The 11813-nt window shown below is 32.1% G+C and overlaps 1 protein-coding gene across 1 annotated transcript; it reads left to right on the plus strand.

Annotated features, from left to right (window-relative positions):
- The first annotated feature begins 1482 nt into the window (after positions 1 to 1482).
- Positions 1483 to 10399, plus strand: MSH1 (MUTL protein homolog 1). The gene is made up of 22 exons (XM_079078476.1): positions 1483 to 1778; positions 2347 to 2473; positions 2596 to 2693; positions 2794 to 2869; positions 3007 to 3126; positions 3221 to 3268; positions 3353 to 3417; positions 3504 to 3589; positions 3685 to 3849; positions 4330 to 4439; positions 4557 to 4662; positions 5029 to 5104; positions 5350 to 5408; positions 5538 to 5605; positions 5747 to 5920; positions 6016 to 6222; positions 6306 to 6562; positions 6691 to 6834; positions 7150 to 7207; positions 7582 to 7872; positions 8362 to 9021; positions 9940 to 10399. Exons 1-22 carry the CDS (start codon positions 1573 to 1575, stop codon positions 10168 to 10170), a joined length of 3432 nt encoding a protein of 1143 aa, XP_078934602.1. The 5' UTR covers positions 1483 to 1572; the 3' UTR covers positions 10171 to 10399.
- The last annotated feature ends 1414 nt before the right edge of the window (positions 10400 to 11813 follow it).

Consider the following 11813-nt stretch of genomic DNA (forward strand, 5'->3'; position numbering starts at 1 on the left):
TAAGTAATATTTATATTCATAAGTTGCACAATAAGTGTTTGTAGAAATGCCTAAAAAAATTGCTTTTGGTTTTTAAATCCTTTTCACTTGCTGGATCTTTGTTTTTTTTATGCTTTGAGCTTCGATTTTCTATTATCTATATATGTTGCACAAAATGTGTTTGTGGAAATGTCTAAAAGAGAATCTGATCATGTGGTATGTATTCTGTCAAAACTCTCAGAATGCCTATTATTCTGATAGAATTCGATTTCAATCTCCTTATTTGTCAGGATAGGAAAAGTAAAAAACATTGCAAGATAGGAAAAATGAAATACATTCTGGTAGAATATGCTATCATTCCTATTATATAGTTTCTATTAGATAAGTAATGCTTGTATTCTGTCAGAATTTATTTGTATAAATGCATTCTGTTAGAATGTATTTGAGAATGTTTGTTAACAACAAGTACATTAGCTTAACTGGTAATACTAACGAGTAATGCATGTTATTCTTTCAGAATGGCTTGAAGAAGGAATTCAATATTGATCATACAAGAGAAAGATTTGGAATCGAGTTCAACAACAAGTATATTTGCGAAGAATTATATTCTTACGCTAATACATCACATTTTCATAATAGTTGGAATCAAGTTGATTATTTGGACCATTGAAGAAGATCAAGTGTATTTGCTCAATAATTACATATTTAAAAATGCTATTTCTTAAGATATTTATTCATTTTTGATGATATTCTGTTAAAATATATATAGCTATATTAAAATGTATAAAACTATTAGTCTGTAAGAATATGTATGATTTTGTATTCAAGTTCGGATGTATATGAAGAATATATGTTGAATTCTTAAATCAGGTTAATTATCAAAAATATATGCATTGGAAATATATTCCGCAAGAATAAAATCGAAAATCTATTTACTAGTTAATGTTTAACATTCTGACAGAATAAAATCGAATTTTCAAATTTGAATTAATTTAAAATATTTAGATTTTTAAAAATAAGGGAATTAATTATCCTTTTAAATCCGAATTTTTTTTTTTTTTTTTTAATATAGGTTAATTGACTAAAATGCCCTTATGTTGAAATTTGTGTGATTATATGATACATGTTAACTCTCAAATCATGACCATTGATTTTATTCCATCCGTTGGTCCAGATTTATGCTTACGTGCATACAATAATTGTTAGGAACACATGAACCTAGCCCTTTATATATAATTGTTAAAAAAAAGACAAAAAAAAATGGTAATTTGGTCTTTTTATATGGAGCAAGGACCTGCAGTGTAATATTCAAAAACCATAGGGATGTAACCTATCAATTTTTAAACTTAGAGACTAAAACTGCAAATTCAACCAAACCACAGGGACCATTTCTGTAATTTACTCAAAAGTTAATAAGTTAATCGATTGTTTTTAAATGAAATTAAACCTTTTAAATTTATATAAAATAAACTTTTTCAAAATCAAAATCAAAACATGACAAATGAGACCTCTGCTTGTAACCATACACGTTGTTCGTCCGTCGTTCGTTCCTGTAGAAAACCCTTTCCACTTCCATTCCACCTCCCCATTTTTATGGCGGGAACAACTTCCCTTCTCTCACACCGTATCCCCTGGAAATCCCTAAATTTGAAAAGAATCCCATCTCCGCCTCCGGTTCACAACAACATGTGCTGGGTCGCGGCCAAGTCCGTCGCCTTCTCATTTCCTCGGTGGTGCTCAATCGGCCTTCACACCCGCTTCCTCCTCTCCCGTCGTCACTTTGCATCCTCTACGCCATGGTAGTAACCCTCTTTCCCCTTCTATCTGTTTCTCCACATTTTTTAGTTGAATATACCATTGGTTTGCATTTAAGTAGGAAAATATAAGCTGTTTATCTAGTAAATAGACAAAAGTAAAAAAGAAAAGGTGAAATGGGGGTGCTACTGCTAGCACACTATTTATCTCCATTGTAATTCTTTCTTATTTTGTTGTTTCTGAAAGGTATCAAAAATCTTCAATTCGTGTTCTAAATGTGGAACTTGTAGTCATTGCGCACTGGAAAAGATTCGCCATGTTATTTCGAACTGGGATTTGAGCAAAACCTAACTAAATGAGCTCAAATTGCAGTAAGAAAAGTTAAATTGAATGCTCCCACACACTATATACAAGGAAATAAAAATGGTTCTCCATAGGGTAATAGATATTAATTAGTTATAAGTGTTAAAGGATTGGTTTACCCCACAGATTATACTGTGAAAGTGATGGTTTTTTGTTGAAGCCATAATCCAGGGGTATAGTTGGGTCATTTCTTCTTCTTCTTCTTCTTCTCTTTTTCTGAAATTTGTTGAGTTTTCTTCAAAACACCAGGCAGCCAAAGCAGGTCAACTGCTCCAAAGAAAGAAAGTCAACAAGCACCAAATCAGCAAAAAAGGTGAGGGAACTAAAGGATGATCTTGATGAGAAGAATTATCCTCACATTATATGGTGGAAAGAGGTAATCTAGATAACTCATTAACTTCTCCATGTAAGCAACATGATATGAAAGTTGCTTATTTTCATAGATCATCTTCTTATCTCTTCTAAACTTATCAATATCACTCTTATTCCTTCTTCCAGAAAATGCAAACATGTATGAAGACATCTTCTTCCCAATTGGTAAAAAAACTTTCTTACTCTAATCTTCTTGGTTTGGATGAGAACCTGAAGAACGGAAGGCAAGTCTTTCTCATGATGTCAACACTCAACATGAACTCTTCTTGAATCTTGATCCTTATGTGTTAGTGATCTTTTCCTTTTATTTTCTATTTTGTGAAGTTTAAAAGAAGGAACTCTTAATTCCGAAGTTCTGAAATTCAAGTCAAGGTTCCCACGTGAAGTTTTACTTTGTAGGGTATGTTTTTATAGTCCCATATCTTCTTCTATCTCATTATATCATACTAAAGGCATGTTTCTCTCATGTTTGTTTGATTAATGATTATAATAGTCAACATTAAGAACAAATTCATGAATCTTTTTTCATCTCATTAGGTTGGAGAGTTTTATGAAGCTGTTGGATTTGATGCTTGTGTTCTTGTGGAATATGCTGGTTTAAACCCTATGGGTGGTTTACGCTCTGATAGCATTCCAAAAGCTGGTTGCCCTGTTGTGGTATTGCATACTTATTTCATTAAAATTTATAATATGATCAATTTCAAACATTTTTTGAATGCCTATTTTCTTGCATTCATTTTTCCCTATGTAGAATTTACGCCAAACATTGGATGATTTGACACGTAATGGGTTTTCAGTAGTAAGTTCACTTTGACTTTTTCTTGTTTGACTTCAATAAGATGAGTTGTGAGCTGGAAAAGTTTCTTTCTTAATGTTTTTGTAGTGCATTGTGGAAGAAGTTCAAGGTCCAACTCAAGCACGTTCTCGTAAAAGCCGTTTTATATCAGGGTATTTCTGACTTTTTACATTCTTTCAACGTTCTTGAAATCTTGATGATAAGTATTTGAATAGTAAGTTATTGTTGATTTATTTAGTCATGCACATCCTGGAAGTCCTTATGTTTTTGGACTTGTTGAAGATGATCATGATCTTGAGTTTCCAGAGCCAATGCCTGTTGTTGGTATGTAAAATTTCACTCTTTTTGTATCATTTGAATATCTATTTAATATTTTAATGTTAATCTTTACATTCTAATTTCCATTTGTTAAATTGTAGGAATCTCACGTTGTGCAAAAGGGTATTTCATGGTTCAAGTGTTGGAAACTATGAAGACTTTTTCTTCAGAGGATGGTTTAACTGAAGAGGCAATTGTTACAAAGCTTCGGACTTGTCATTATCATCATTTGTATCTTCATAATTCATTGAAGAACAATTCTTCAGGTACTTTCTATTTTGGTTGATTAAAGGACAACAAGTTTAGAAGAACAATTCTTTGTATACAAACCTAAGGGGCTGTTTCTTTTTAACTCAATGAGCTTAATGGGTTAAGCACTTAATCTGTACAACAACTATATATACTTTTTTCTTTTTTACTTAATCCATACAAAATGACTTAATGAATTGAAGCTAAAATACATGTCTTAGTGTCTTGATACACTAACCCTTCACCTATTTCCCTTTTTTGTTTCCCTCCTCTCATGTTAACTTTGATTAATATTTGAATAATGTAAGGGTAAAATGGTCATTTAGTCTCATTCAAACGGTTTATTCAGTCTAGAAAAGAAACAGAAACACTTTATCTAGACAAACATCACTACCCATTAAGTCACTTTACCTATACAGGACTTAATGGAAGAAAAAAAAGAAACAACCCTAAGAATCACTAATTGATCCTCAATAATGGCAATATCTTTTTAATAGGGACTTCTAATTGGAGAGAATTTGGTGAAGGTGGATTACTATGGTCTGAATGCAATGGCAGACACTTTGAATGGCTTGAAGGGGATTTTGTTAATGAGATCTTATTTAGGGTTCGATACATCTTTAATCCCCTTTCTATATACTTTTATACTTCCATTTATCAACATGGTATTGACTATTGAAGCTACATACGTAGTTTTTTTTTACCATTTATGTTGTAACCTCAGGTAAAAGAGCTATATGGCCTTGATGAAAAGGTCACATTTAGGAATGTCACTGTTGCTTCAGAAAACAGGCCACGTTCATTGCACCTTGGAACAGCTTCACAAATTGGTCAGCTATAATCTTTTGAGAAATCTCCTATAAAGTCCCTATATTTTGACCTCATATTCAATTAAGTCCCTATATTGTTTTTTTTTCTTCTGATTAAGTCCTGAATACCGGTTAAATTATTCAATTGTGGACAGTTTTTTCAGATTAGTTGGTTTCATGCTTAGAAATCTCCTATAAAGTCCCTACATTTTGACCTCATATTCAATTAAGTCCTACATTTTGACTTTATAGGGACTTAATTGAATATGAGGTCAAAATATAGGGACTTTATAGGAGATTTCCCTAATCTCTTAGGTTGTCTTGTTTTGCTATACATGGTAACATTTATGTTATACATTGACACCTGTCATTCATCTAATTTAATAGGTGCTATTCAGACTGAAGGAATACCTTTTTTGTTAAAAATTTTGCTACCCTCAAATTGCACGGGGTTACCTGCTATGTAAGTCAAGAGTTGATTACTTTGAATTTTCAATACTGCATATAAATATAGTTCAAACTACACAATGTCTTTAGTTATTTACATATAATATGAAAAACCACATTAGAAAATTTCTTCCATTCCTACATCCAAGTTCTAACCAAACATTATCATGGAATGTAAATATGTAATGACTCATTCCATTACTTCCATCTTTCTTTCATTATCTTTTTTATTTGTTTATATTTTTATGGTTCTATCTACAGGTATGTTAGAGATCTTCTTCTAAATCCTCCTGCTTATGCAATTGCATCTACAATTCAAGGTCAGTTTCCAATTAGTAGATTATTCATGTTCATTAGTGATTTAGTTCTGATTGTGTCCTACATGTAAGGATTTATGATATTTTTCTTAATTTAATAGTAGCTTTGTATTCTTTTTGCAACATTTGCAGAGATATGCAAACTCATGAGCAATGTTTCATGTTCAATTCCTCAATTTACTTGCATCTCACCATCAAAGGTAATGAAACTCCTTTCTCATTTCCAACTTCATTGAAGGCATGAAATTACAACTTTCACCCTTTATGAATCTGTATCTATACATTTCTTGTCATATTTTCATAGTTTAACCTTTTTTTTATTTGTTTCACCAATCTTGCAGCTTGTAAAGTTACTTGAGTTAAGGGAAGCAAATCATGTTGAGTTTTGCAAGATAAAAAGTGTGCTTGATGAGATTTTGCAATTGTATAAAGACTCAGAGCTTCATGGGATACTCAGATTATTAATGGACCCCACTTGGGTATCAACCGGATTGAAAATCGGCTTTGAGACACTTGTAAGTGCTGAAATTTCCTTAAATGATAAATATATTTTTTCTTTTATATACCATGAGACTTATCTGTTACCTATACTTTGTTTGGTTATTTTCAGGTGAATGAATGTGAATCTATCTCCCATAGAATTGGTGAACTTATCTCTTTAGATGGTGAAAAAGATCAGAAAACAAGTTCATATCCAAACATACCAAATGATTTTTTTGAAGAGATGGAATCTTCATGGAAAAACCGTGTTAAAAAGATCCATCTAAAAGAATCCTATGAAGAGGTTGATAAAGCTGCTGAAGCCTTATCTTTAGCAGTAAGTGTTCTTCCTTTGCTTCCATAGTTTGTTATTATTATCTTCTAGTAAGTTAACAGATGCCAGGTGGCATTTTTCCTAAGGTTACAGAAGATTTCCTTCCTATAATTTCAAGAATAAAAGCTACCACAGCACCATTTGGAGGTGTAAGAGGAGAAATCACATATGCACGTGAGCATAAATCTGTTTGGTTTAAGGGAAAAAGATTTGCCCCTTCTGTTTGGGCTAATACCCCTGGAGAAGAACAAATAAAACAACTCAAACCTTCTATAGACTCAAAGGGTAGAAAAGTCGGAGAAGAATGGTTCACCACAGTAAAGGTCGAAAATGCCCTCACAAGGTTAACCTTTAATAAGAAAAAAAACTTTGTTTTAAAAAGAAAGGCTATGTTTGTTACTCTAAGACTAGACAAGGTTTCTTAGGCTGTTTTCAATGATGAAGATAATGAGGGCATTTTCGTCTTTTCAGGTACCATGAAGCTGGTGCTAATGCAAAGACAATGGTGTTGGAATTATTAAGGGGACTTTCTACAGAATTGCAAGATAAAGTTAATGTTCTCATTTTTGCCTCCATGTTGCTTGTCATTGCAAAAGCATTATTTGCTCATGTGAGGTAAGAGATCAAATATTACAACTGTATGCTAGTTTGCAAGATTCTAAATCAAATTCTTTTTGTTCATTAAATAAATACATCAAGTTAATTGTTGTGAACATGAAGTGTTGTTTTTTAAAGGTTTAATTCAAGAATGTTCATGCCTTTTTATTACTTTTTCCTTGTTTATATTCACTCATGTTTATTGCATATATTCTCATTATTTAAGAGGCTTTTCAATAAACAAGAAACTTCTAGCATAATGTTTTTTTTTAGTTTAGTCATAATTGCTTCTTTTATTATTTAAAGACTGAACATTTTCTAATGCTGAAACAGTGAGGGGAAAAGGAGGAGATGGGTGTTCCCTACTCTCATTCAGTCCCATGGTTCCAAGGTACCCCCCCCCCCCCCCCCCCCCCCTTGTTTTTTTCTTCATCTTTTAAGTGATGTCTGTATAAATGATTATTAAAAAGATATTTTAGAAAAAGACGACACCCTAAGAGAAATGGAAGAAAAAGTTAAACAAGGGCAAATTTGTAAAAAAAGTTAGGGCTTAATGGGAAAAATTTCTTTCAAGTCAAAAATAAACACTCATTTCTAGATTTTGCATAACTTTCTCTGTTAAGTCATTCTTTATGCTTTAAGTCAATAAGAAGCACTCATATATAGCTCTATTAAGTCAAAAAAGAAACATCCATTTATAATTATAGCAAATGGAAAGTTATTTGCTTTGTTATTTTTGAAGGTTTGATATGTAATTTTTCACAGGAAAAGGGAGAAATTGATGGAATGAAGATAAGTGGTTTATCACCCTATTGGTTTGATGCAGCTGAAGGAAGTGCTGTTGTTAACACAATTGAAATGAAGTCAATATTTCTGTTGACTGGTCCAAATGGAGGTGGAAAATCAAGTTTACTTCGTTCAATTTGTGCTGCAGCTTTATTTGGAATATGTGGATTCATGGTCCCTGCTGAGTCAGCAATAATTCCTCAATTCGACTCCATTATGTTACACATGAAATCCTATGATAGCCCTTCTGATGGAAAGAGCTCATTCCAGGTCATCGTTTAAATTTTTACACAATCATATACTAAATGACCATTTTACCCTTGCATCCAAAAACACAAACTTCACAATATTCATGCATTTTTATTAATGTTCGGAGTTGGAAGAAAAACACAAGGGAAAATAGGTCAAAAGTTAGCATCTTAATACATTAATTCATGTTTTTGTCTTTTTGGCTTAACTCATTAAGTCAGTTTTTACAGAATAAGTCAAAGAAATTGTTTCATATATAACTGTCAAGATTACGTTGTTTCTTTTTGTAAAGTTAAGCCAAAAAACTTGGCTTAATGTATTAAGACACTAACTCTTTCACATGTTTCCTTTTACATTTAAATTAATTCATTTTTGTTAAATTCGATGAATATACTGAATTTAGTTTTTTGGAATGTAAAGGTAAAACAATCATGTAGAAAAGAAACAAACTTTATAACTTCTAACTTGTAACTATTAAAATAATAAAATCCCATAATTTTATGATTTCAGATTGAAATGTCAGAATTGCGTTCGATTATCACAGGAGCCACATCAAACAGCCTTGTTCTTGTGGATGAAATCTGCAGAGGTACAGAAACAGCAAAAGGGACATGTATTGCTGGAAGTTTTATTGAAACCCTGGATTCAATTGGTTGTTTAGGCATAGTATCAACTCACTTACATGACATTTTCAAATTACCATTGAACACAAACAACACAGTTTTCAAAGCAATGGGAAGTGAATTTGTCAATGGTCAAACTAAACCCACATGGAAGTTGACCAATGGAATATGCACAGAAAGTCTTGCATTTGAAACAGCTCAAAGAGAAGGTGTCCCTCAAACAATCATACAAAGAGCTCAAGAGCTTTATGCCTCGGTTTACACACACAACATCAATTCAAACAAAACCTACAATCACACAATTCAAGAATCAATTCAAGAATCAACATCTTTTTCTTCTTCAATTGTTAATGAATCAACAGATCAAATGGATAAAATTTTGAAGGATTTGGAGAAAGCTGTGAGTTTGATATGTAAGAAAAGTAAATCAGAAGTTTTGATTAGATGTGTTGTGATTTCTCCTAGAAAACAACCACCTCCTTCAGTAATTGGTGCTTCAAGTGTTTATGTGATTATTAGGCCTGATAATAGGCTTTATGTTGGAGAGGTATCTGTTTCACTTTTTTCACTTGGTAAAATTACAAATGGTGTTTTATTTTTAGCAAATTGGAAGAAATAGCAACGGACTTTACTCTTTTTTTTACCAATATAAGCTATATACTTTGTTTTTTTAATCTATAATCGCAACATAATTACATTTTTTTACCTATAATGGCAATATGTAACTTATTATAGCAACATATTTACATTTCCTTACCAATAATAGCAATACATAACAAATGAAGCTAAATACAAGTATGTTGCTATTATAGGTAAGGGTTAATCTCGTAAAAAACCTTATATTTTGTGTTTTTTACGGATTAAACCTCAACTTTACTTTTTTCCTGAAAAGGACCTTGTGATTTTTCATTTTTTTTCCGATCCAGCTTATTTAGTCATTTTTTCCGAAAAAACTTGTAAAATGTGAGGGTTTTGTAGGAAAAAAAAACTAAAAAAGTTGAGGGTTTTTTCGGAAACAGTTTGAAGGCTGAGGGTTTTTTTCTGAAAAAAGACAAAGTTGAGGGTTTTTTCGGAAATAGTTTGAAGGTTGAGGGTTTTTTTTCGGAAAAAAAGACAAAGTTGAGGGTCTTTTCGGAAGCATTTTGAAGGTCGAGGGCTTTTTTTCAGAAAAAAGACAATGTTGAGCGTTTTTTTGGAAAAAAACAAAGTCGAGGGTTTTTTTGGAAATAAACAAGGTCTTTTTCAAGAAAAAGTAAAGTTGAGGTCTAATCAGGAAAAAAAAAAACAAAATATAAGGTCTTTTATGAGATTAACCCTATAGGTAAAATATAAAGTAAAGAAATGGAAGTATGTTGCTATTATGGGTTAAGAAACAAAAAGCAAAAAACATTGCTATTGTTCACAATTTACCTTTTTATGTTTAAAAGAATATTTATTAAATTTGTTGATAAAATTGTTGTTTCAGACTGATGATCTTGAAGGAAGGGTTAGGGCACATCGGGGAAAGCCAGGAATGGAAAATGCTTCTTTTTTGTATTTCTTAGTTTCAGGGAAAAGTGTGGCTTGCCAGCTGGAAACATTGTTGATTAATCGGCTGCCTAAACATGGGTTTCAACTCACGAATGTGGCTGATGGAAAACATAGGAACTTTGGTACTTGTGATGTTTCTGTACAAGGTATAAGCTTACATAGATGATTAATGGATTCCTAGGTAGATTTAGAGTAGTTGATGTTTTGTAGTTTTGGAAACTTTTGGTGCAACGATTTTGTGTTTGATACGTGTTGTGCCAATTTTTGTAAAGTGAAGATGTTTTTGGTGTAATTTGCAATCATGTTATCAAAAAGATTGCAAAAACATCAAGGGAATTCTTGATTGTGTAATTTAAACAGTCATGAATGGAGCTTGACAATGTGTGTGAGTTTTATATGCAAGTTACCCCTTACGAATACAACCTAAAGGAAATAAAATGTTTTTACGCACATGTGATACACATCACAAAATACATGTGTCGGGTTTTTTAAAGTTTAGTGATAGACATGGGGGTTTATACTCATCATAAATAAAATAAATATCACTTGTAAATATTGTAAACAAAGAAGATGCAATATATTATTATTCTGAACCTATGACTCGACCCTTTTATATTTTGCCAAAATCTTTTACACGGGTGCAACTTTAGGCTACCTTCCATTGTCTTAACGTTTTCACTCACATGTAGCTAGACTTTCTAGAATGTGATACCCGAATGTCAGATGCATTTTAATGTATGAGCAACTATTCCATGCATTTACATCATATTCAGGCTTTAAATCTCATGCATTTTGTATATTTCGAGTCTTTTATATAAATTTGTGGAAGTTGTTGATTTGCACATTTTTATATGATATTTATGTGGTTTGAAGCTTGGAAAATGTCCAAATTTCATGAAGATTGGAGTTGACATGCACAAGTTGAATATTTCAAAGATTTGGACCTTCACAAAAGATTACATGGTCGAGTCACATGATGCCTGAACTTTTACTTGGCTGAGTCTGTCAAAAAACACGTTTTGACACTCGGGAATTTCGACTCGGTCGAGTCGCAGTCAAAATGGTAAAAAAAGTAACTTTTGCATTTTTGATCTTTGAGTGAGTTGACTCGGTAGAGTCACTCTCATGGGTAGTTTTGGCTCAACCAAGTTAGGGGTGACTTGGTCCCCACGCTTCCTAAAATTTGTATAAACAAACCCCATGTTATTATCTTGATATATCTGATTTTTGGAGCATCAGAACGTTGAGGAACACGGTTTGAGCTGCTATTAGATATTTTTTGTCATTAGTTTTGTAAAAACCATTATCATACACTTCTTAACCATGTTCTTAGCCATGATCGGCTAAAAACCCTCTTTTCCGAGTCTATTTCTTATTTGATTATGTCCGGTTGATTTCAACCGATTGATGTTTTAGATTAGTTTATAATTTAGTGATTTATGTTTTGTTCTTAATAAAGCATTTCAATTTATGTTTTTTTTTTCATGAATGACCACATGAATTAGTGTGATTTGTAGCAAAATGAGTTAATTTAGGCCATCCACATCAGTGAAGTATTACTCATCTTTCAATTATGCCACATCAGCTTTGCAACAATTTAGACCATCCTAGAAAAATTTAGAGTAGTAGATGTTTTGTAGCTTTGGAAACTTTTGGTGCAACAATTTTGTGCTTGATACGTGTTGCGCCAATTTTTGTAAAGTGAAGATTTTGTTTTGATGTAATTTGGCAATCTTGTCATAAAAAAGATTGTAAAAACATCATTAGGAATTCTGATTGTTTTTGATGAATGGAACTTGACAATCATTG

This window comes from Lactuca virosa, chromosome 2, assembly GCF_052849685.1.
Source record: "Lactuca virosa cultivar CGN04683 chromosome 2, Lactuca_virosa_CGN04683_v6, whole genome shotgun sequence".
In the NCBI taxonomy this organism is placed as follows: Eukaryota; Viridiplantae; Streptophyta; class Magnoliopsida; order Asterales; family Asteraceae; genus Lactuca; species Lactuca virosa.